Genomic DNA, 27,302 nt, shown 5'->3' with positions numbered 1-27,302 from the left:
CCTCTCCTTAGGTGAATCAAGTCTCGTGGGGAGGTGGGTGAAAACATGGTTTGGTAGCTTTGGTGCTCTCCAGTCAGGCTCCAAGAAGCTTGGCTCTAGAGTAATAAATCATCCCAGTTTGCCTGGGACTAGCCTGGTTTCAGTAATGAAAGTCATGTATCTCAGGAAACCTTTACAAGATATGAAAATCCCCAGTTTTCTATCATAGGTACAGAAGGTTGGAGGAAAACAAAACTAATGCAACAGCCCCCCAAAACAGGTTTGAAAGCAATATTTTTAATACCAGATGAATACAGCCTAGATTATCTACCTTTTTTAGTCACTGTCACTGTTTTTTTTCCCCCTGATTACTGATATTGGCAATCATGATTTGCAGTTCACAGTGATGAATCACCTATTGTTGCATCGGTCTGAGTAATATGACTTTTGTGCATGTAAATGCATTGTAATCATGAGCATTAGCCATCCGTCTTTCACTTTGTTAGTCAATTGTGCATTGTGTTGAGATAGTGCTAAAGTTCTTTGAAAGAATATTGGCTGATGTTTTTCAAATTTGATAGTGAAAACTCAGAGCTCTAAGAAGCTCAGTGAACCGAAAGCATGAGAATCATGAAGAAAATGACACAAAATCACACTGTAGTTAAATTACTTAAATCTAATGATAAAAGGAAAATCTGAAGTCCAGAAACACAAAAAAGATGCATTATTCTTATCCTGTAATAAGAATTACAGCAGACTTGTCAGTGGAAAAAAATGCATGTCAGAGGAGAGTAAGGGTAACTTCTTTTAAGTATTAAAAAAAATTTTTTTAATCTGTCAATCTACAGTCTACCCACCAGAAATAAATTTCATACACAAAGGTAAAATACTTACTCATCCCTGCAAAAGGTTAAAGAATAAATTGCCAAAAGAGCTTCACTGCAAATGTCAAAGGAAAGCCTGTAATCTCAAGTAAATAGAGCCTGTGGAAATCTGGATTTGTACAAGAAATGAAATTCATTGAAAATAAATCTAGAACAAATACAGGACTTTTTTCCTCTTACAATTTAAATCTCTTCAGGAAATAATTGACTATTTAAAGCTAAAAAAATGACATTTGTAGTTTTATGATGTATATAGAAATGAGTGATAAGAATAGTATTTAGACAAGAATGAGGTAAATGGAAGTGTATTATTATATGGTCCTCAAAGTGCCATGAAGTTTAATATTGCTTGAAGGTGGTCTGTATTTAAAGATGTATACTATAAATAGTTATCTAAGAAGTCATCATAATGTAAAGCAAAATTATAAAACATAATTAAAAATAGTCTAATAGGAAAAAGAATGCAAAGAGGTTTACCAGCAGATTCTTTACCAGCTGAGCCACAGGGAAGCCAAAAGACCCAACTAAATGCCAGATTGTCAAATGAGATTTAAAAAAACAAACAAGACACAACAGTATGTTGTCTATAAGAAACCCAATAAAAATACAAATGTTGCTGAAAAGTAAAGATAGAAAATAATACATAGCATGCAAACACTAATCCAGAGAAATGGAAAGTGGCTATATTAATAGCAATCAAATTAGATTTCAGAGTATAGAATATTTACAGGGATGGAGACCATGTAGAAATGATAAAGGGCCAATTTTACAAGAAGATAAGACAATTCTAATTCTTTATACACCAAATAACAAAGTTTCAAAATACATGAAGCAAAAAACCCTATAGGTCTGTGAGAAGAAAGTGACACATCTACAATATATACTCAGGAATGTCATTATCTCAGTAATTGATAGAACAAGTAGAAAGAAAATCATTAAGGACACAGTAGATTTAAACATGACTCTCATCCAACTTCACCTAATTGACAGTTATAGGACATCCCACAACACAATAGCAGAGTACAAATATAACTTTTTCTCAAGTGCCTATAGACCATTTACAAAGTATTATTTTACATTATGTATCATAAAATTAAGAAAGATTTCAGCAAAATATAAGGTACGTGGCTTATTCATATCCTTGTTAGCATGAAACTACTGTGGAAAAAAAAATGATTAGTGTGGGATCCTTAATGGAATCCTGGAAGAAAAAAGGACTTTTGTGGCAAAACTGATGAAAAACAAATGAAAGTTTTAGTTTTTAGTAATATTGTTACCAATGTTAATTTCCTTGTTACGATCATTGTACTGCAGTATTAAGATATTAAAATTAGGGGAGGCTGGGTGAGGAGTATATGGAAACTCTCCACTATTTTTGCAACTTTACTGTAGGTCAAAATAAGGTTTTTTAAAATGTAAGTCAGTTTTTGCCTATTAGCTTTTGTGAATTGCTGCCATAGTTAAGGTAGTAAAAAAGACTTAGGTTACAAACCTAGGTTATCACTTATTACCTATGTAACTCTGGGTAAGTTGCTCAAGTCCTCTGAAGCTTTGTTTTCTTAATTTGTAAAACAGATGTTGATACCTTAATTATAAAATTGTTACGAGAATTAGGTATGTAGGTTATGGGCCAAGTACAACGCCTGGCACATAGGAGGCGGCCGCAGACTGTGTTTCTTCCCACTGCACAGTTGAGTTGATCTGTGTGCTATGCCCCTATTCTTTTGGAGCCCATAGTCCAGACAGAAAAACATTCTGATCATCTCAGCTTTACTGTACATGATTTCCTATCCTAGGACACATCTCAGTTTACCTTGTACTGTTTGTGATTCAGCATTAATGATTCTCATGAGCAGGCAAAGAGAGTAACAGAGAAGATGACTATACACTCTACTATACAGTGAACTCCTTGAGAAGAGGATTAGTGTTTTTCACTTCCCAGATTCACCACCCAGACCTGAGTATAGGGCTTTTCACAATTGTATTGAAGTCAGTGGAAAGTAAGAAAGGAAGAGAATCTGACCACACACCCAGTGAATGAGGCTGTGGCCGATGGCTTTTTGCTTTCGCTTGGCTTTCCATTGAAGGAGGATCTGTGTCCCCTACATCCTGGGCTGCTGCAGTCTTTTCCCTTCTTTTTCTCTCCTAGTGGTTCCGTGCCAGGCAAAGGGCCAGCAGAAGGATCATGTTAAGAGTTGATTTGTCTTCTTCCAGTAATAAGGTGATGGGAATGCCTTTTATCAGGAGTTGTGTCATTTTCCTTTCTTTTCCTCTAGACTTCAGCATGGTTTGGGAGACCTTCTGGCTTCCATCCTGTTAATCATTCAGCTTTCAGTCTGCAAACTTGAGATGAGGGATCCCACCATTGGAACTTTAGCTGTTCTGATACAGGCTTGCTGGTGGTATCTTCTCCTGCAAGCACCACACCCATGCTGCCTTCTGGGGAGAGACTGGCACCTCCTGCCAACATGCTGAATTGCCCTCTGAGGACAAGGAGATGCTCACAGGCCTTGCTACCTCATAGGTGGGTACATGCTGGAAGCACCTGCCCTGGCCCTGCTGGCTCTGCTTCCTCCTGGATTCATGAAGGCTGCTCCTGCCAGTGCTGGTTGATCTGCCCTGGGCGTGAAGACTTGGTGGACGCCGTGTCATAGTACCTGCCGTGGCTCCCGTTATTGCTGCCTCCCCTGCCCCTGCTGCCATCCTTCTGTCAGGTGTCGCAAGTTTCATGATGGCGAGAGTATGTGCTCCCATAAGAGTGCTAGGATGACTCTTGGATTCCTCACTCCCCATTAAGCATAACTGGAAGAGATGACTTTAAATATCTCAGAGATGATGTGAAGTCAACCTGATGCTGACCTGACCTTGGTGTTCTTCTCCGTAGATATTCATGACCTGTGCTGAGGGGGAGAAACAAATAGAGAAGGAAATGAGTGAAAGGCCTCTCCCTCTCCCTTGAATAACTCAAGGGCTTACAATTAGAAGAATTTTTTATGTCAAGTCCAATCTCAACACCCTGTCAAATGGTAGTGATTCATGTTTTGCTTGAACAGTTTGAGTTAAAAAGAGCACAAGTGAATGTCCTCATACACCTTTATTTTTGTGCACTTTTTGTTCATACAGCTGCAGAATAGATTCCAAAGGCAGTTCATGTTTTCACATGAGCCTCACAGCACCAACTGCTTTGTAGGAGCAAAGCACCATGGCTCCATTTTCCAGATTTTCTGCCGAATCCTAAGTAGACTCTTCTTGTCCTCTGCCTCAAAGGCAGCTAAATCCACTCTGTCCCAGCTGGGATGGCCTGAGCACTGCTAGAGCTCTTCTCTGATAGTCTCGGGAGGTTTTTTCAGTAAATGGAAAGATCTCCAGCACTTAGAGAGCAACACTGCTGCTGCTGCTGCTGCTGCGAATTCGCTTCAGTCGTGTCCAACTCTATGTGACCCCATAGACGGCAGCCCACCAGGCTCCGCCGTCCCTGGGATTCTCCAGGCAAGAACACTGGAGTGGGTTGCCATTTCCTTCTCCAGTGCATGAAAGTGAAAAGTGAAAGTGAAGTCACTCAGTCGTGTCCGACTCTATGTGACCCCATGGACTGCAGCCCACCAGGCTCCTCTGTCGTGGGATTTTCCAGGCAAGAGTACTGGAGTGGGGTGCCATTGCCTTCTCTGAAAGAGCAACACACCTGAAGGTAAAAAGAGCAACTGGTGGCAACTTTCAGATGGAGATGTTGCCTGTGGATTGATTGCCTGTGGAGATCTGGGCCTGTGGATTGATATCTTAAGTTCAAACAGGGCTGTTAACCCTTGGCCTAGCCTTATTCTACTCGCCCTGTTCAAAGAGGGACCAAGTCCTATGCATCCTACTTCACTTCTCACATCCACCTCTTTTTCTTGACAGGCCAAGCCCTAATTTGGATTAAGTACATTAAGTACATCACTGATCTCATTATATTAGTCACTCAGTCGTGTCGTGACTGTTTTTGACCTCATGGACTGTAGCCCACCAGGCTCCTCTTCCATAGGATGGCTCCCTGCCATCTGCTAAAAGAAGTACATGCAAATCCCTCCCTCCCTCTGGCATGCAAGGCCCATTGAACATCCCCTGTCACCCTGTCTGGTGTTACTTTCCACAATCCCCCTTATATACTCAGTCGAAGGTCTCTTCCTCCACAAAGGCTCTGGGGCCATGTCATATCTCTCCTTCCTTTGAATCCATGCCATATTTGGGAGTCCTGCCACAGAGACCCCCTAACAGCTTCAGCTCCACATTGGAGTGTATTCTTTGCATCGCTGTCTTTGTTCTGCCCTATGATTCTCAAAGCAAGGGCCCGAAATGCCTAGACTCACCTGGTCAGCTCTAAGGTCTTTGTAGGCTCGAGCCATTTGAACCATGTAATGCAGCAACACAGATTTGTTGCTTAAGGCTATCTTTTGTGAAGACAGCTGAAAAGACACATTGTCCCAGTTTCCTTATCAACCTCATAAGGATCCGTTTCCCTAGCACCTACAAGCACAGTGTCTGGTGAACGCAGTGAACCCATGCATAGTGCCCTTTTAGACAAAGGGGCCCTCTGGGCAGACATAGCCCCTCAGACAGTCTAGCTAGTAGATCATTGCCCTTTCCTCCCGGCTGAGGCAAGCCAGCACTGTGATGACTATGCAGCTTGGTGAAAGAAATGCAGCCTGGGTTGTGTACTCTTGCCCTCAGCTCTGAGCCAGGTGAGCCAGGTGCCCTTGTGCAGTGAGCTACCTGCAGAACTGTGTGGGACAGCCTTGTTAGTCGCTCAGTCATGTCTGACTCTCTGTGACCCCATGGACTGTACAGCCTGCCAGGCTCTTCTGTCCATGGGATTTTCCAGGCAAGGATACTGGAGTGGGTTGCCATTTCTTTCTCCAGGGGATCTTCCCGACCCAGGGATCGAAACCGGGTCTCCTGCATTGCAGTCAGATGCTTTACCTACTGACTCACAAACCTCAGACTTGAATTCTGCCACCCTTCCCTACCCCCAGGCCTACTCAAGTTCACTTGCTCATCAATCTGAGCAGCTTAGCTTTACTTGTAGACCAGAGGTCAGCCAACCATGGGCCATATCCAACCCACTACCTGTTTTGGAAATAAAGTTTTACTGGAAAACAACTTTCTTTTACATGTTTTCTATGGCTGTTTCTGTGCCTCCGTGGCAGAGTTGTGACTGTAACAGAGACCATATGGCTTCACAAAGACTAAAATATTATCTTGCCTTTTACAGAAAAAGTTTGCCTACCATATCCAAAACCTCTGTGTGTCTGGAACTTAGTTCACCAGAAGCACCTCCAAATCCCATGTATTTTATGTTATTACCGAGAGTCTACTTGTGGTTGGTCTCTGCTCTTCTGTCCAAACAACCAGAGCAAGGGCATATGTTCCTTAGGGCTTCCGGGGCTCACCTACCTAGTATGAAATCCATCGTTGCTCCTTACTAGCCTGTAGCCTTGGGAACCTCACTTTACTCAGGCATAAGCTGGAGATGGTAGAAGATGAGCAGCATATGAGTTAATACACTCAGTTCCAGCATAGATAGATCCAGTAGGATGTTAAATAGATGGGAGTGGGTTTCAGCACCTTCCTTTGTAAGAAGTGCATGGAGAATTTGGCGTAGGGTACCGAATGTGTGTGGATCCTAACCATAGGCAAAGGAAGGTGGAACTTGCTGGTTCAGCTCTTCCTTGTCTGGGTCCAGTTCCATTACTGCCACATTTTGGACCCACCACCTTGGGGCTCCCTCATGCTTTCCTATGCACATACCTCACACTAATCCCCTTTTAGCCTCAAACCCCCAGAGGGCGGGACAGCCCACAGCAACTGAGGATGGAATGGGGTCAGTGATTGTGGACTGCTTAGCCTATTGTACCAGAGATGATCGAGCCCATGGATGCAGATTGGTCCCCACGCAGGGTGTGGAACCATGGTGGGCAGTCTGTAGGGCCATATAGCCTGATACACCAATTCCCTGCAGCCTTTGCTGTATGCTGCAATGTGAGCAGCCAACAGCAATGCTGCAACTGTTTGGCGCGCTCAGGAGCCTCCGCCTCAGCCTAAGCCACTGCGGCTGGCTGCTTTTAATCCTCTCTTGTCCACTGTGAACTGTCACCATCTCACACCCATGTGTCCTTGGCCCCCAACAACCTCCCTCCCCCAAAACATAGTGCCACCCTGCAATAGACCCTGTGACCCTCCGGAGGGATACGGGAGCCTAAGTCTACTCTTCCAAGGTTCTGGAAGGAGGGAGATATTAATGGAACTCACAAGGTGTACTGCATTCAACATTTGGATCCACCACAAGCAGTAGGCTTATTGCCAGTCACAGGTCAGTGATAATGAAGTGAACACAGATCTGGGGGCCTCAGGAAGAATACCATGGGGCCATGGGTCAGGAGGCAAAAGTTGTGTAAGATTGCTAGAAATTACCACATAGACCGGAGGATGTGTTGAGGATGGAGTCAGCAGGCATTGAGTCACAGAAGGCATTTTAAGGCCAAAGGGTAACAGAGGAGTTTATAGCAAGGCTGTGACAAATGATATTTAGGTTTTAGGAAAAGGGTCCCAGTAGCTTCTTGAAAAAATGGCTTTAAGAGGAATGTCTGTGGAATCTGACCAGTTATTAATATGAGGCTCCACAACAGTCTAGGCAAGATATAGTGACCTGATTTAGGACAGTAATTGTTGAGAGAAAAGAAGAGGTGCCAAATTCAAGAATCAAAAAGGGATTGAGTCAAGACATGGTGATGAATTAGATGGGGTGGTGAAAGCATGGATCTTGGGGCTTAGAGAAAAGTGGGGACTAAAGAGGACCTTTCTTCTCTGGTACAGGAGGAAAAGATGGTTTAGGCAGAAATGATTTGGAGAAGCCAGGAGAAGACATTTGCCTAATGCCCTCCATTTTTTCTAAACCCAAGAATTCTTTTTAATTTATTTTTAATTGGGGAATAATTTTGCAATACTGTGTTGGCTTCTTCCACACAGCAATGTGAATCAGCCATGACCATACGTATGTCCCCTCCCTGTTGAACTTCCCTCCCACCCGCAACCCCATCCCACCCCTCCAGGCTGTCAGAGTAGTACTGAGTTGAACTCCGTGTTATATAGCAACTTCCTACTAGCTATCTCTTTTGCATATGGTAATGTATATGTTTCAGTGCTTCTCTGTCAGTTTGTGCCACCCTCTCCTTCCCTCACTGTGTCCTAAGTTTGTTCTCTATGGTTGTATCTCTATTCTTGCCCTGCAGATAGGTTCATCAGTACCTTTTTCCTAGATTCCAAATATAAGCATTAATATACGACACTTGTTTTTCTCTTCTGACTCACTTCACCCTGCGGCTCTAGGTTTGTCCACCTCACTAGAACTGACCCAAATGCATTCATTTTATGGCTGTATAATATTCTATTGTGTATATGTACCACAACTTCTTTATCCAGTCATCTGTCGATGGACATCTGCATTGCTTCCATGTGCTAGCTGTTGTAAATATTGCTGCAGTAAACATTGGGGGCTACATGTTAGACCCAGGAATTCTTAACCTGAGGTCCATAAGGCCCTTGGCAGTCTATGAATGGAATTCAAGGAGTCCATAAAGTTGGCGGGGAACATTTACATTTTTATCTTCTCTTTTTGGTATGAATGTAAATTATTGATTCAAAAAAGCACTTACATAATGCTTAGCGTACTCTAGTTACTGTTCTGTATCCTTGAACGCATTCTTTAATCTTCATAACAAATATATGATGTTAGTAACTGCTGCTATCTCTTTTTTACATTAGAGGGAAATGTGTTATTCATCTATTGCTACATAGCAAGTTATTCAAAACATACCGACTTTGAACAACACACATTTATCATCTCACAGTTTTAGGGCTCAGGAATTTGGGCATGCCCTCAGTCTTTCACAGGGCTGCAGTCAAGGTGTTAGCCAGTTCCAAGGACTCGTCTGAAGACTTGATTGGGAAGGGATCTGCTTCCAAGCTCACGTATGTTTTTATTGGATCCAGTTCCTCAAGGGCTGCTGGGCTGTGGGCCTCTGTTCTTTGCTGGCTGTTGGCTGGTTGGCAATCTCATTTACTTGTGGGCCTCTTCAGCATGTCAACTTGCTCCATCAAACTAAGAAAAACAAGTTTGCCAGCAATATAAAAGCCATAATATTCTGGAACCTAGTGGAAGTATTATCTCCTCATCATTGCTTCTGTTGGTTAGACACAAGTTACTCAAAAGGATGGGATTATGTTAAGACTGACTAGAAGAAGGCAGGGATCACTAGGGGCCACTATATTTTTATTTATTTTTATTTTAATTGGAGGCTAATTACTTAACAATATGTGATGGTTTTGCCATACTTTCACATGAATCAGCCATGGGTGTACATGTGTTCTCCGTCCTGACCTTCCCTCCCACCTCTCTCCCCATCCCATCCCTCAGGGTCATCCCAGTGCACCAGCCCTGAGCATCCTGCCTCATACATCGAACCTGAACTGGTGATCTATTTCACATATGTTAATATACATGTTTCAGTGCTATTCTCTCAAATCATCCCACCTTCACCTTCTCCCACAGAGTCCAACAGTCTGTTCTTTACATCTATGTCTCTTTTGCTGTCTCGCATACAGGGTCATCGTTACCATCTTTCTAAATTCCATATATATGGGTTAGTATACTGTATTGGTGTGTTTCCTTCTGACTTACTTCGCTCTGTATAATAGGCTCCAGTTTCATCCACCTCATTAGAATTGATTCAAATGTATTCTTTTTAATGGCTGAGTAATATTCCATTGTGTATATGTACCACAGCTTTCTTATCCGTTCATCTGCTAATGGACATCTAGGTTGTTTCCATGTCCTGGCTATTGTAAACAGTGAACATTGGGGTACACATGTCTCTTTCAATTCTGATTTCCTCAGTGTGTATGCCCAGCAATGGGATTGCTGGGTTGTATGGCAGTTCTATTTCCAACTTTTTAAGGAATCTCCACACTGTTCTCCATAGTGACTGTACTAGTTTGCATCCCCACCACTAGTTGCATCCCCACCAACAGTGTAAGAGGGTTCCTTTTCCCTCGTACCCTCTCCAGCATTTATTGTTTGTAGACTTTTTGATAGCAGCCATTCTGGGGGCCACTTTAGAACCTACCTCCTGCAGGAACAGAGGCCCAGAGGGGACTGTTGCTTACCCAAGATTACACAGCTAAGGGGCAGTGTCAGGATTCCAAACTGAACAAGGCAACTCTAGAGTCTATGTTCCCGCTGAACAGTGCTCCTTCTTATGATGTAAATTGGATGTACCAGTGTATGTGTTGAACTTTCTGTGAGGTCACACCAGAAATTGTGGATAAATGTTTCCTGCAACTATCTGCAACTATTTCCTCCTAGTCATAGGTTGCCTTTTCATTTTGCTGATGGTTTCCTTTTCTGTGCAGAAGCTTTTTAGTTTGATGTAGCTCCACTTGTTTATTTTTGCTTTTGTTGCATTTGCTCTGGCTGTCAAATATAAAAAATCATCGCCAAGACCAGTGCCTATGTTCTCTCCTAAGAGTTTTGTGGTTTCAGGTTTTACATTTAAATCTTTCATCTATTTTGAGTGAATTTTTGTGCATGGTGTAAGATAGTGGTCCAGCTTCATTCTTTTGTGTGGCTGTCCAATTCTGCCAACAGTATTTACTGAAGAGACTGTCCTTTCCCCTTCTTTCCCACTAGGGCTTCCCAAGTGGCTCTAGTGGTAAAGAACCTACCTGCCAATGTAGGAGATGTATGAGACGTGGGTTTGCTCTCTGGATCAGGAAGATCCTCTGGAGAAGGGTATGGCAACCCGCTCCAATATTCTTGCCTGGAGAATCCCATGGACAGAGGAGCCTGGTGGGCTACGGTCCATGGAGCCACAAAGAGTCAGACGTGACTGAAGCAACTTAACACGCACACACATCCTTTCCCCACCGTCTATTCTTGCCTCTCTTGATGTGAATTAATTCACCTTACACGTGTGGTTTATTTTCTACGCTCTTTTCTGCTTCATTGATCTGTGTCTGTTTTTATGCCAGTACTGTACTACTATGATTACTGTAGCTTTGTAATACAGGGATCATGATGGCACCAACTTTGTTGTTCTTTCTCAAGATTGCTTTGGCTATTATGGGTCTTTCATGGTTCCATACATGGGGAAATGAGACTCCTTGGTGAGGCAGGTAGTCAGTGAACAGCAGAGGCAGATCTGGAACCTGTTGGTGCAAAGCTCTGGCTTTCCATTCAGGGCTCTGGGAGAAGCTGGACACAGACTGTGTGAAATAAGACCTGACCTCCTTGCTGTGCCCTCACTTCCCAGACCTCCCTGGAGATCTCCTTAAAAGTTGTCTGGAATTTAGCAGCAGAGAGAGGGGCAGGGGAAATAGAGGAGTGAAGAAGGGACAGAGATGCGAGAGTGGTGCATGGAGAAAAAAATGGAGCAGATGGGAAAACAGAGGAGACCCGACAGGGTGAAGTGGGAGGGTCGTGGGCAGTGCAAGAAACCATATCTCAGGTCTGAACTGCATTGCTCAAAGCCCCACATGTGACATCCAGTGATCACACTGAACCCGCCATCTCTAAAGCTGACTTCAGTCTGAGCAACCCTAACTTCAGTCTGTCCAGCCAGGTGGGTTGTAGAGAGTTGTGTAAAGTTTCCATCAGTTTATCAGCAGTATCTTTGTCAAGCTTCTTTTTTTAAAATCACATTTGGTTAACACATGACAGTCACTGTGCCCTGTCTTCAACATTTAATATCATCCAACTCATCCATACCCACAGCCCTCCCAGTGAGGTTACCCGAGTCACGCCATAGGGACGTGTTCCAGTCTAAGCCTTAAATCAGGATAAGCCAGTGCTCTGGAGAAAACATATGAACTGCTAAGTCCTCTTCTTGTCCCGAGTTGGTCATCCTGGCACCTTGCAGGAGCATTGTTTCCAGCTGTTAGGGTTATGAATTCTCCCACACTGGGACCAAGATGAGTCCATTCCCACTACAGAGAGACTGACATTAGCTGCCTGAACAACTGACTTGGTTGGGATTAGAAGCAGAGACTCAAACACCATGGAAACTCAGAGTCACAGAACCAGCAAACTTAAGCTAGGCAACAGAGTTCATCTGATAGAATGCCTTGCCTTTACTTCAGGACGTAAGGACATCTTTTCGTGATCAAGGGTTTATTTTATCTTCTTTATAATACTGATTTAGTGAAAATGAGTGTATTGTCACAGAAAACAAAAATATGCCATTATTCAATGGCTGCTGCCATTTAAGCTGAAACAATTATTATATATTCCTAGCGAACTGAACTTTTTACAATTCTAAAGTGTCTTTTCATAAGTCTAGTTATTCTTTATTCTACAAAGCCTACTCTGACTAATTTTAGCACAGTACCCAAGTTTTCCTTTTGTCAGACTTTATATGGGGCTTTCTTCCTGCAGCTGAAATAACTTTTTAGTTTGCTTTGTATTTATGTTACTTCCCTGGTGGGTCTACTTGCAATGCAGGAGACCTGGGTTTGATCCCTGGGTTGGGAAGACCCCCTGGAGAAGGGCATGGCAACCTACTTCAGTATTCTTACCTGGAGAATCCCCATGGACAGAGGTGCTGGTGGGCTATAGTCCATGGGGTTGCAAAGAGTCAGACATGACTGAGTGACTAAGCGCATATTTATGTTACATCTCACACGAGGAACATGTAGTTCAGTATTCTATTTAGTCTAATAGTCTTTATTTCTAATTAGTATAGTTTGTTTACACTCAATGGAATTAATGTTTATTTTGGTTTAGTTCCATCATTTCAGTATTTGTGTCCTATTTCACTTATCTATTATGTAGTTGCACTTAATTTTTTAGCATAAAGCCATAATACAGCATTGGAGGAGGAAATAGCAACCCACTCCAGTATTCTTGCCTGGAGAATCCCATGGACAGAGCCTGGCGGGCTACAGTCCATGGGGTAGCAAAGAGTCAGACATGACTGAAGTTATTTAGCATGCATAATAGAGCATTGTGGATAAAAGCACTGGCTCTGGATTCAGGCAGCTTGGAAGCATTTCCTAGTGCCGCTGCTAGGGAGGTGTGACCCTAACTATGTTTCTAAACCTCTCTAATCTTCATTTTCTTAACAGGAAAGGATGGCGGAGGGGGGCGGGGCGGGGAGGGGAGGGGAGAAGGGTTAATAGCAATTATCATAATTATCTGATGGGGTTGGGACAGTCAGCTTTTTAAAATCACAGGTAGGGAATTCTCTGGCAGTCCAGTGGTTAGGCCTCCACATTTTCACTGCTAAGGGTCTGGGTTCAATCCCTGGTTGGGGAACTAAGATCCCACAAAGCTGCACAGCCTGGCCAAAAAATAATTAATTAAATCACAGGTTAAAAAACACTTAATAGTAATATTTATTAAATATACTTTCTATTAATCTTACTTATTATTTTGTTAAACAGTAGACATAATTTCTAAAGCTAATACATTCCCATAGCTACTCTGACATAGAAAGTAGGAGGCTGCCACCTTCCATAACAATGTTTTCTGATCATTTAGGTTGACCTTTGTATTTCTTTTCCTTAAGGAAAAACTAGCCCTTAAACATTTTATCAAATTTTCACGCTTGACTTGTCTTTTACGTCATCCCCTTGGATTCATGTGCTGTCGGTGCCCTGCCCCAAATCTCGTGGGTCCATCTGAGTTCAGTAGTAGCAGCAAGAGATATTTGCCCTGGCAGCTTTCCACATTGGGAGCCTGGAGCTCTCTTCTCTGCCTGGGCGCTTTCTCAAGCACCATGGGAGCTTTCTCAGCTGCTGTAAGGAGCAGCTGGATGTGCAGGGAGTGACAATCAGTGGGTAAAATCTCATCATCCTTGTCCTTGTTAGTGTTATTCTGAGACATTTTTCTCACACTCGTTCGGAGAGTTCCAATGTTCCACAATAGTAACCTGCTCTTTAACCTTATTTTCACCCAAGTCTCACTCTCCCAGTTTCTTCACTGGTGTTTCCTAGGATTATCTCGCGGATAAATATTGCATCCAGTCCTTCTCAAATGCTCGTTCTGCAGCCATTGAGATGATCATATTTTTTCTCCTTCTGTGTCTTACCTTGTGGTGGTTTTCAACAATTTATTTTCAAATATTAATCAGCATTTCATTCTGAAAATAAACTTAATAGTTGTGACACACAGATCAATAGATAAGCTGATTCATTTTATTAACATAGACTAGACTGTTTCACTCAGTCATGTCCAACTCTTTGTGATCCCACAGATCGATAGATAAGCTGATTCATTTTATTAACATAGACTAGACTGTTTCACTCAGTCATGTCCAACTCTTTGTGATCCCATGGACTGTATAGACCATGGAATTGTCCAGGCCAAAATACTGGACTGGGTTGTTATTTCCTTCTCCAGGGGATCTTCCCAACCCAGGGATCGAACCCAGGTATCCCACATTGCACACAGATTCTTTACCAGCTGAACCAGCAGGGAAGCCCAAGAATACTGGAGTGGGTAGCCTATTTCTTCTCCAGTGGATCTTCCCGACCCAGGAAGCAAACCGGGTCTCCTGCATTGCAGGTGGATTCTTTACCAGTTGACCTACCAGGGAAGCCCTGGTATCCTATAATTTTCATTTCCTATAATGTCTTATCAAGTTGGGCATCAAAGTTAAATTGCCTTTACAAAATGTGGTGAAGAGTGGCCATGTTTTTCTATTCTCTAGAAAAGTTTGCCATAGATTTTTGCTTTCTTCCATTATAAATGTTTAGAAGAATTTCTCTTGAAAATCATCTGAACTTATAGCTTTCTTCATGGGATGATTTTTAATGTTTTATTCAGTTGTTTTAATAGATAGACCTGTTCAGATTGTCTATTTTCTTCATGAATTGGTTTTAGCAAGTCATGTTTTCTAGGAATTAATACATTTCATCTAAGTTGTCAAATTTATTGTCAAATTGATTCACAATATCTTCATATAAATTTTGTAATCCTTGTAGAATATTTTTCTCTTTTTTCTAGCCCTTATAAGGATTTATTAATTTTTAAAAAATTTTGTGTCATAGCAGTGGTATTCTGCACATGAGAGGAGGCAAACTTAGCTATTGTTCCCTATTTAACCATAAATGCAGTTATTTTTTAACCACTCATTTACTTCTGAGTCAGGACAGAAAGGGCTTCCCTGGTGGCTAAAGAACCTGCCTGCCAATGCAGGAGATGTGGGTTTGATCCTTGGGTGGGGAAGATCCCCTGGAGAAGGAAATGACAACCCACTCCAGTATTCTTGCCTGGGAAATCCCATGGACAGAGGAGCCGGGTGGACTACATTCCATGGGATTGCAAAGAGTCAGACACAACTGAGCACAACAACTGCATTCCAAGTTCCTATGCAATATTGTTCTGTAAAGACATGACTTAGCAACCAAACAGCAACAGGGCAGAAAGGCATGAATGTATCACCAGCACTGTGATATGCCTAGTGCATATTTGATAGTTAATTTTTTAAAAACTGATTACATGTTGATGGGGTAGAGAAGAAAAACACTCCCACAGAATTTGAGCTATTTTCAAACATGTGTTTTTACCAGCCCTGTGCCTGGCTTATAAAGATGTTGAATATTTTATAATAAAGTATTACTTTATTTTATAAAGAAACCTTCAAATCAATAAATAAAGGTGAACAGGCTTAAAAAAACAGCAGAAAATAAAACCAAAAATATTTACAAAGTGTGTATCTGAATATTCAACGTGAGTAGTATTTAGAAACTACAAACTTACAGAAGAGGATGTTCTACCCATATACAGTTGAATAAACTCGAATAGGCAAAGAAACAGCTTGAAGATTTTATGTAGAACTGGGTGCAGGGAAGAAGATTCCCTTGTAAAATGATGGCATGTTGGCACAATATTTCTGAGAAGAACGATAGGAAAATGCATATCAAAAAAAGTGAAATGAATCAGAAACAGAAAGATAAATACCATATTCTAACACATACATACAGAATCTAGAAAAATGTTACTGAAGAATTTATTTACAGGGTAACACTGGAGAAACAGACATAGAGAATAGACTTACGGACATGGGGAGAGGGGAGGAGAGGGTGAGATATATGGAAAGAGTAACATGGAAACTTCCATTACCATATGTAAAATAGATAGCCAACGGGAATTTGCTATATGGCTCAGGAAATTCAAACAGGTGCTCAGTATCAACCTAGAAGAGTGGGATGGGGAGGGAGATGGGAGGGAGTTTCAAAAGGGAGGGGATATATGTATACCTATGGCTGATTCATGTTGAGGTTTGACAGAAAACAACAAAATTCTGTAAAACAATTATCCTTCAATAAAAAAATAAGAAAAGTTTAAAAATTAGACAATACTCTTTGCTGCAGCATTTCCTTTCTAAGAAAATTGTTGCAGAGAAATTATTAGATAACTGTATAGTGATATAGATGCAAAAATTTATTACTTATGGAAATAAAATGTAAAAACAAAACAGGCCCTTTTCAGGAGGGAATGTTACAGAGACAAGACACTGAAGGAAAAAGGTCAACAAGTTAAGGAAATTTTTATATCTTAATTATTGATGGATATTAATGGATTTTCTTCCAATGACTCAGAAACAAAATAATAAAAAATAATAATTGTTACGATCACCAGGTGGCAGCATGGCTCTTTTTCTAAAATGGAGCATTTTGCCATTGGTTCCAGGTTGTCCCTCCAGAAGTTCCAGCTTTCTTAGTCAACCAAGATCCATGCCTGACTTACAAAAATTCCCTTTATAGCGTCCTGCACTATGGTAAACTCCAGCACATTAGAACACCTACTGAAGCTCCCCACTGAGATGTTAGGGAACTCCATACTTTACAGTTCTTCTTTAAATGAAAATATACCCCCAGTGACCCACGTCAGCTCTAACCACATAGAGCATGACTGCTCTCCCCTCCAGAATTTGGAAATATTTAAAGATAGCTAGTACTGTTTTCCAACATTTAATCTTATTATCTTTTCCAGGTGGAAAAGTCCCCAGTTTTCTGCTTTTCTCTTTATAATGCTTTAGTTTTCTTGTTGTGTTCATTCTGCTGTCATTTCCACTTTTTCCAGGCAATCATGTAGCTAGAGTATGGGTCTTTGGAATATCGACACCAATGCTTCCTACTTGTCTGTGCTTGGGCACATTACTTAAGCACTCTGTCTTTCGGATTTTTCAACAGTGAATTAGGAAAATAATAGAACCTGTGACCTCAGAGGTTAGTGGTGAGGATTTAATAGGACAATTGTGAAAAGTAGATAGCACAAGGCGTGGCACACATGAAATGCTCAATTTGTGTTAGCTGGAACTGAACTTCTGTTTTCTAGAAATAATACTCAGCTCATAAGTCATCATGGAAATCTAATGAGAATGTCAGTAAACTGCCTAACATAGCATATGGTGCTCAAGGGCTTCCCAGGTGGAGCTGCTGGTAAAGAACCCATCAGTAGATGTAAGAGACTCGGGTTCGATTCCTGAGTGGGGAAGACTCCCTGGAGAAGGGCGTGGCGACCCACTCCAGTATTCTTGTCTGAAGAATCCCATGGACAGAGGAGCTTGGCGGGCTATAGTCCATAGGGTTGCAAAGAGTCAAACAGGACTGAAGTGACTTTACAAACCAAAAAAACAAAAAAAAGCACGACACAGGAAAGCCAGCATGTAAGGGATGCCTAAGGGCTCTGTGACTCACGACTAATGAAAACATAAATGATGGCAAGAGTGATGACTTGGTGTTTTATTTCTCTGTTTTATGAGACCTTGTTTTTTTTTTTTTTTTTTTAAGATAGTTTTATGTTTAAAGCAAAATAAAGAGCAATGTAGAGAAATTTCTCATCGACTCCCCTACCCCTCTATATGCACAGCCTCTTCTATTATTAACATTTCCCATCAGAGGGGCACATTTGTTGCAATTGAGGAAGTGACATTGAACATCATAATCACCCCAACTCCATAGTTTATATTACATTTCACTCTTGGTGTTGTAGTTTCTGTCTACGATAATGTTCCTTCTCCCTAAAGAATGTCCTTAACATTTTTGTAGCATATTCTGCTGGTAATGAATTCTCTCAACTTTTATTTGTCTCATAGAGTCTTTAATTTATCTTGCAAGTAGTCCTGTTTCTAACTAAAAACCTACGTGTGATTTTTTTCCAGGTCTGACCATAGGCAATTACAAAGTCTTTCTTAACTTGAAACAAATTTACAGATATTTCTCCAGCAAATGTGGGTTTATTTAGGATCAGCGGAGAATTGCAACAATGGGGAGCCACATGCAAGTCCCCACACAGAAGAAGAACATGTTTATAGAGGAGGAAAGGAAATTAGGGGAGGGGGGCTGTAGTTAATAAAGAATTCAAGGCTTTTCACTGCCTGAGTTCTTGCCAGTAAAGAAGATGAGTCTTCTTCCTACTGGGCTCTGCAGTGGTGCTGAGTGTGAGAACTCCTCTTTCTGGTCTCCCAATTCTATTTAATTGAGGTTTCTGTTTATTAATTTTTTATAACTTTATCTGGCTGCCCTGCCCACACCAGCCTAGACTTGGCACACAGCTTGTGCATTGCAGTCTCTGAAAGGAATTGCAGTCAATGACACAGTCCACCCGGCTACCTGTGCTCTTTTGTACATTAGCGTTCCTGGTTCAAGTGTCTCTGGAGATCTCTTTATTGGGGTCTCTTGGCAGAAGCCTTCCTCAGACACTTCTGATGAAACCCCTTTGTTGGGAACAGAGGAGGGAACCCATGTTGTCCACACTGACTCAGGACCCATACCTTTCCAGTCTAGTCTTCCCTGCTCTCCCTGCCCCTGGCCTCCAGGTTCATAAAACTGTAGGAGCTTTCAGATCAGGGGCTCCCTCAGCAGTGAGACAAGCCCCACATCTGTGCTAATCCACGTAACCCTTAACAGGAGTTACCATTCCATGAAGGAAAATGGAATGGAAGAGTCAGTGTTTTCTCCTGTTTAGCCTCTTGCTTGTACTATGACAGTTAGTAGTTAAAAATTTGTCTGTTATTTTTATTTTGCCTTGTTGTCATTGGCTGCTCGAACACCTGGCTCCTGACACCTTGACTTTGAAAGGTGTTTTTATTCTGACTGGAATTCTGGGTGGACAGTTTCAAGACTCAGAACTTTAAAGATGTCATACCATTGACTCCCTGCTAGGACGTGTATTTCTTATCCTTATTCCTCTGATTTAATGTCTTCATCTTCTCAATGTCTTCAAAATTTTCTTTTTATCATTGATGGTCAACAGTTCAAAAATAATGAGTTTAGATTTGAGGGGGGAGTTATTTGGTTGGTTATTTGGGGTTTTGCTGTTTATATTGCTCATCATTTATTCTATCTGAGGTTTTTCAAACATGAAACTTTGGTTTGATGTTTCATTGTTTTTGAAAAATTCTTAGTCATTATGTCTTCAAATATTTCTTCTGCCTTGTTCTCTACTTTCTTCTCTACGTGGGACTACAGTCTTGTTTACTTTTGTTTGTCATAATGAAAAATCATCTAGTGACTGTTGGATTTATTGTGCTGATAATTTAATTGTTATATATACATTCATGTGTGAAAAGACACTCTAGTGTGCCTTTCTTATCCCATCTTCATCCGACTTTGTGACCAAGTAAAACTAGCTTCACTGCATAAACTTGGGATGTAGTTCCCTTTTTCTCACATTCAGAGATTTTGTAAGGAATTAGAATGAACTCTTTTTGGAATTGTTGGAGAATTGCCTATATAACTTTCTGTGTGTTTCATGTAGGAGAAGATAAAAACCTTTTTTTGTAATTTTATTCATTGTTATAGGAGTATAGGTTTTTTATTCTTGATATATTTTAGTAAGTTATATTTTCTCAGACATAGTCTTGAAATTATCAATACAAATTACTTTCTGGTATTCTCTTACCATATTTTAATCTAGACTGAATTGATAGTTATGTGTCTTTTTAAATTCTCTGTCCAAGGATGATCTTTTGATTTTCTTGATTCTCTCCATTTTACTTTTGTTTTCTAATCAATCATTTTTATTGGTTTCCTTTGTTTTCTTACTAAATCTGTTTTTAGTGCCTTCGCATAATTTTATCAGGAATGATTTTATTGGATGTTTCTTACCTTCTTTATTTGGACTCACTTTTATTCTGCAGTCTCCATTTCTAAGATAATAACCCATGAGTATACAATAAAATATGCAAAACCAAAAAGTTTTTTTTACAAAACCAAAAAGATTTTGATACATGATTTCATAGTCATTAATTTATTGATATTTTAATTTACATGGTTTCTTCTTTGAACTCTGGGTTATTTAAATATGCTCCTTTAATTTTCAAATATATTAGGCATTAAACTCACCTTTTTTGTACTAACTTCCAATTGTGTTGTGGTCAATAAACATGCCTATTCTTTGAAATTTGTGAAGATGAGTTTCTTGTTGTTCACTCAGTCTTGTCCAACTCTTTGCAACCCCACAGACTGCATCACACCAGACTTTCCTGTCCTTCACCATCTCCCAGAGTTTGCTCAAACTCATGTCCATTGAGTCGACGATGCCATCCAACCATCTCATCCTCTTGTCACCCCCTTCTCCTCCTTCCCTCACTCTTTGCCAGCATCAGGGTCTTTTCCAGTGAGTCACCTCTTTGTATCAGGTGGCCAAAGTATTGGAGTTTCAACTTCAGCATCAGTCCTTCCAATGAATATTATGGGTTGACTTCCTTTAGGATTGATTGGTTTGATCTCCTTGCTGTCCAAGAACTCTCAAGAGTCTTCTCCAGCACCACAGTTCGAAAGCGTCAGTTCTTTGATTCTCAGCCCTTTTTATGGTCCAACTCTCACATCCATACATGACTGCTGGAAAAACCATAGTATAGACTATATGGACCTTTGTCAGCAAAGTGATGTCTCTGCTTTTTAATACACTGTCTATGTTTGTCATAGCTTTTCTTCCAAGGAGCGAGCATCTTTAAATTTCATGGCTGGAGTCACCATCTGCAGTGATTTTGGAGCCCAAGAAAATAAAGTCTGTCACTGTTTCCATTGTTTCCCCATCTATTTGCCATGAAGTGATGGGACCAGGTGCCATGACCCTAGTTTTTTGAACGCTGAGTTTTAGGCCAGTCTTCTCACGCTCTTTCACTTTCATCAAGAGGCGCTCGAGTTCCTCTTTGCTCTCTGCCATTAGGGTGGTGTCATCTGCACATCTGAGGCTATTGGTATTTCTCAATAGCTTATGACCTAGTTACTACAGAATCAATTTTTATAAACGTGCTTTATAGTCTTGGGAAGAATGTATGTTCTTTAATTGCTCACTACAGATGTCTATATATCTACATTTGATCAAGATAAGATTACTTGTGTGGTTCTATTCTTCTTGAGTTGTCAATAATTGAAAGATATGTTTAGCCTGTTCTTACTGGCAGTATCTTAGTTTTGTTCTGATTCTATTATTTTGTGTGTTATCAACTTTAAAGCTATTTTATTAGGTGCATATATGTCTGTAGGTGGTGTATCTTCCAAAAGAATTAGTTTTTTTTTTATTATGTATTTGCTCCCCTATGCCTAAAGATATGCTTCATCTTAAAACATTCTGATAATATAAAGTAGTCATATCAGTTATCTGGCTTAGGTTAGTTTTCTACTGATACATATTTTTCCATCCTTCCAGTTTTAAGCTTTCTATGTTCATGTGTGTTTTATTTGGCTACTGTAGATATCATGAAGTCCAGGCTTTTAAAAATCTACTCTGACCATTCATCTTACTAAATGTTAATACACTGGACTTTAGTATATTTTTATATTTTATTTGTTTACATTTAACCATTTTACTTTTTAATTGCTATCAGTACCATTGAAAATATCCCCCTCACCTTAAAAACATTTATTTATTTATTTTTAGCTGTGCTGGGTCTTCATTGCTGTGCATGGGCTTTCTCTAGTTGCAGGGAGTGGGGGCTACTCTTCATTGCAGTGCTCAGGATTCTCCTTGCAGTGATTCGGGGAATATGGGCTATAGGGTACATGGGCTCAGTAGTTGTGGCAGCATAAGCTTAGTTGCCCTGTGGCATGTGGGATCTTCCCAGACCAGGGATTGAACCCATGTCCCTTGCATTGGCAGGCAGATTCTTAACTACTGGACCACCAGGGAAGTCTGTGAATATTCTTAAGTCAGCGAATTTTAAATAATGATTTGACATTCCTTTCTTCCCTTTCCATTCTGTAGATTGGTTTAGTCCCTTATAATAGATGTTACTACCACTATTATATAAAGAGCTTTCTGTTAGTTATTTGTACACATTCATCAATTTATTGTTTTCATACATCTTACATCCTTCTGGGATCATTTTCCATCTCTGAAAAGTACAATTTCTGTATTGTTCTATGGAATTAGAGAATTCCACATTTCTTAAAGTCCTTTTACGTTCCTAGTTATAATATTGTAAGTATTCTTTCTAAGTCCATCAATTACTTTAGTAGTAAGAAAATCAATGGACATTTTCTTTATTCGTTGCTTCATCTTTTGTTAGGTATTCGATGCTTATACTTCCTAAAAGATAATCCATCATCATTGGATTTTGTATGTCATCTCTCACTTGATTTTCATCTGTCATTTTTGGTAACTCTTTAATTTCATGTAATCCTTCTGACACTTCACATGCTTCCCCCAAATCAGGTTTCATATATCCTAGTCTCTCTTTTTCTTCATGGAACCAATACTTAAGTATAATATGTAGCCCCTAATGAAATTTTTTAAATGAAAAGCTTTAAATGACATGTTAATAAATCAGAAACTATATTCTTAGCCTAGATCTCTTTGATAAGGTCCAAGCATACATCTTAAGAAAGTACTGGACATCTCCTATCAGGTTAATGAAAGCCACCAGAGATTCAGATTTCCACAACTGAACTCATTTTCCACCAAACTCTACTTTTATTCCTCAACTCAGTGTACCATACCTTTACCCATCTAACTGAATAATCCAGAGTCTTGAGAACAATTTTACATTTTCTCTCAATTCCAGGGTAATAAATCAATAGATTATCTTCAGTCATCACGATACAGTGTCTTAACCTTTCCATTCCCACTGCCATGGACCTCCTTCTGAGTTTATCATAGCATGTTCACCTCACTCACCAGCCTGCTGCCATGCTGGCCACTGAATGCATATGTGTTCTGCACTGCACCCCAGGTAATCTTCTCAAAACTCATGTTTTTCAATGGCTCCTACTACCTAATAGAGATGAAGTTTGGTTTGAATCTCTTGATAATTGACATATTACTTTAGTTACCAGCATTTTAAAATTATGTTTTACTTGTCTTCCAGATTTGAGTATCTCAAGACAACGTGGGTGGGCTGGTAACACTGGGCTTACATTCCTACATGGCAACATTTGGCTGGACTGACTAGCAGCTGCCCAAATTTCACTCAGTTTGCATGTCACTTAACAACTGGTCTCTGCCTTAAAGGTTAAAGCCAAAACTCTGAGACTTAGAACATAAAGTGCTTCGTAATACTGATGCTTCATAACTTTCTATTATTGCTCACACCATTTCACATACTTTCTTTTATCTTCAGCCAAAAAGTCCCAATAATTTTTTGTACAAATATGCCATGGTGTTGGATCCATAGGTGCCTTCAAGCTTGTTTGTTCTGTCTAGAATGCCCTTCCCTCTTGCTTCCATCTAGTGAATTACTTCTCAATTTAAAAAGTTTAAGTCATTTTTTTTCTAGACAACTTTCCCATATGTGGCCCATTGCACACACAGACTTTTCTTCTGTTCCCCTGCAATATCTTGTGTATATCTATTTTGTAAAACTTAAGGCATAGCCCTGCATCATCACTGTTAATCTGCATGTCTGTCTACCTTCTTTAGATTCTCCCTGTGAGTAGGGAGGGAAAGAAGAGCACAGAGGTAGGTCTTTATTTGTCATTCTGTTTCAAGCACTGTTTGCTCAGTTCTTAATGCTTGGTTAGTGCTCAGCGTTGTCAAATGAATGTGTTTTCATTTATTTGGGAATTCTAGGAGTTTAATAGTGAAGAATGGGAAAATATAAAGTGGAAAATAGCAGGAGAAAGGAGTAGAATCAAAGGAGAGGAAGTGGGAGGAAGATGGAGAAAACAAGGGAGCAAAGCAGGTGATAACAATCGTGGGCCCACCACCATGCATTCTGTTCACTCTGTAGTGTTTTAAGATCAAAATAAATTCTGAACCTTCCTTCTTTCTCCTACTTTTGATCCAGCTACTACTGTTTTAACCCCACAGCCAAGATCTCTATCCTGCGGCACTTCCTTTGCATAAAGATGACCAACAAATGGATAGGCATTCTTTGCAGGACCCAGACAAAATAATAATACAACCAGAACTGTTTGCGTTTCTAGATAACAACAAGTAATGTAATAGTAATCACAAACACTTATATAGAAACTACTATTATTCTTCTAAATCTCTTTATGTATATGCCTCATTTGGTATTCACATATACCATTTAGAGGTTCATACTATTAATATCATCATTTTAATCTTACAGATGATGAAACTGAGGCACAGAGAGTTTCCCAGGGATCACAGCTAATAGCTACAGTAGCCTGTGGATGAAAGCAAAGCCATCTGGTTCAAGGTCAATGTTCAAGGTCAACTACTAAATCACACTGAACATGAGTTGAAAAACCATAACTTAGCAAATCCAAAAATTCAGGAGTTAAATGAAAAAAATGAGAATTAGAGATATAATTAAAGCAAAACTGAAGTGTTGGAAGAAATGGAGATAATGACATATGGGGCATTTACAGACATACTGACAAAGTGTGTGTGGAACACAGAACTACGAGATGATCCCTCTCACGCCCTTGTCCACCACTGTGTCCACCACCTCCCCCTTGACTACCTGCATTCAGAGGCTTAGTCTCTTGCCTCCACCAGTTTTAATTATTACACTCTTACTGCTCAGAGCAAGATTGACACATGACTTCATCCCAACCTCTCTCTGAGCTAAACATTGTGCAGAGTCTTCTCAGCTTCTGTTTTCTGGGAGTCCAGTTGTAATTGAATTAACTCATGTTTTGAGAGCCCAGTCTGTGTCATCAATGACCGAGGACCCCTGTCCCCCATCTTCCCATCAGTAGCTGGACGTTTACCATCTGATCATATCTGATGAATATACTACAATTAAAATCTCTTTGGGTTGTGTTATTATTCACAGTAATGAAACTTTAGTTCACAGAAATTCACAGATAAGTAACTTTATGTGCTTGTAAGAAATGATAGGCCTGGCTGAAATAATTTCTTCAGCTCCTTAATGGTCATCATTTCTTCTTGGTTCAGGGACTGGTCAAGGATCTTTAGTATAAGTGTGCCCCTCCCCCCCAAAAAAATTCAGTATCCCAAAGCTCCACACATTAGAGGAATTTATGAAAAAGGCTACTCTCTGAGGTCATCATATAGGAGTCACTGAACTTATTCTGTCTCCAGACAAGAACAGCAGTAACCCTCTGCTGGAAGCTGTTCTCAGGGTCCTGAAGGTGAAGGATTGCAAGTTGCAGAGCTGAGTTTCAAGACTTAGGGAGATAACTCCACAACCTGCCACTTTCCAGGTAGCCTCTCTAGACCTAAGTGGCTGGACACACCCAGCAACAAATACAAAGAGAAAAGCAATTCCTCCCACCTCCACAGGAGGAAGAATGAGGAGTGGCTTGAACTTCAGTGCATAGAACAGAAAACCTCCAGCAGCTACTGCTGCCAAATACAGTGTACTTGGGCCTAGACTTTCAATGTCAGGGACAGCTCCTGAAGCACCTTCCAGTGCTGGGCCCAGGAGCTCGCAGATGTCCTCCTGATAAAGTGCTAAGCTGCAGTGAGAGAGCTCCGGGAAAAGACCAGGGCCAGCATGGAATGGTTGTATCTTCAGTTTGGAGTTTCAATTTGATACAAAGAAGTCTAAGGACACTAAGAGTTATTAGGGTAGGGATAACATGTTTCATTTGGATCTTCTCCAAGCACAATGAAGAAAACCAGTCCATTCAAACAGAATGCCAGAGACATTCACTTACCGATAAACATTACAGGCCCGATATGGGTATTGCTTAAACAATTTCTATTCAGTGAAACTTCTCAACCAATACAAAAGGGAAAAAAGCCACCAGCTGTAAGACTCCAGACTACAGTTGCTGGAAGCAGAGGGCTTTGTTCATCCTACACTCCATGAGGGGAACCAGGGAGGAGAGCAGGGCTAAGTGTAATCCCAACCAAAATACTAGCTGGGTTTTTTCGTGTGTTGACTCCTAATTTTATATCAAAATGCAAAAAAATGTAGAAAAGCCAAAACAGTTTTGAAAAAGAAGTTGGGAAGATTTACACCACTTGGCTTCAAGGTATTAATATAATTTGAGATGGATCGTAGACCTCAGTGGAAAACCATAACCATAAACCCTCTAAAAGGAAATACAGCAGAAGAGTTTCAGAGCCGTGGCATAGAGAAGGATTTTTGGACAGAACACAAGAAGCATGAACCATAAAAGGAAAATTATTCAGTTAGGTTTTATCAGATTTAGCTGCTGCTGCTGCTAAGTTGCATCAGTCGTGCCCGACTTTATGCGACCCCACAGACGGCAGCCCACCAGGCTCCTCTGTCCCTGGGATTCTCCAGGGAAGAATACTGGATTGGGTTGCCCTTTCCTTCTCCAATAGAGGTCCTCTAATCAAAGCACCATTCAAAAATTAAAACACAAGCCAGAAGAAAAGGCTGAAAGAAAATATTTGCAAAACCTGTATCAACAAAGAACTTGTATGAGAATACCTAGAAGTCCACAAAAAGCCCAATATTTAAAAATAACCAGAAGACTTGAACTATTCAACAGATACTTCAGAAAAGAACAGTAGTTTGATAAACTTCTAAAAAAGTGCTCAGTATTTTCAATCAATGGAGAAATGCAAATTAAAACCACAGGGATATCTCATTTCACAGAAATGATAAAATCAATGGCTAAAAAAATGACTACACCAAACGCTGACAAGGATGTAACTCGGTTGGAACTCTCATACGTTGCTGGTAGGAGCATAAAATGGACAGCCACCTTGGAGATATGGCTGGTAGTTGGTTATATAATTAAATTTGCATCTTACCCTATGACCAAACAATTCCACTCAGGCATTTATCCAAGAGAAATTAAAGCATGTTCACAAAAAGCTTCAAACAAGAGTATTAATGGTCCGGTTCATAATAGCCCCAAATGGGAGCCAAACTAAATGTCCATAAACACTAAAATGACTAAACTATATATAGCATGTTTCTACAAAAGAAGCAGATTTTATATTTTTTAGACAATTTGTGAGGAATTGACAGGACAAACTTAGGCTTTGCTTGTTGTTTAATTGTTAAGTCACGTCCGACTCTTTGTGACCCCATGGACTAT

The 27,302-nt window shown here is 40.4% G+C and overlaps 1 protein-coding gene across 1 annotated transcript in view; it reads right to left on the bottom strand.

Annotated features, from left to right (window-relative positions):
* Positions 1-408: 408 nt before the first annotated feature.
* The window catches only part of SMIM3 (small integral membrane protein 3), a 56,167-nt gene continuing 29,273 nt past the window's right edge, over positions 409-27,302 (bottom strand). Inside the window, exon 2 of the mRNA XM_061151752.1 lies at positions 409-3,763. Coding sequence (XP_061007735.1) covers positions 3,752-3,763 — 12 coding nt within the window. The 3' untranslated portion in view covers positions 409-3,751. The remainder of the gene's footprint in view (positions 3,764-27,302) is intronic.

The sequence above is a fragment of the Dama dama genome, chromosome 9 (genome assembly GCF_033118175.1).
Source record: "Dama dama isolate Ldn47 chromosome 9, ASM3311817v1, whole genome shotgun sequence".
In the NCBI taxonomy this organism is placed as follows: domain Eukaryota; kingdom Metazoa; phylum Chordata; class Mammalia; order Artiodactyla; family Cervidae; genus Dama; species Dama dama.
This window is presented reverse-complemented; position numbering and strand designations above follow the sequence as displayed.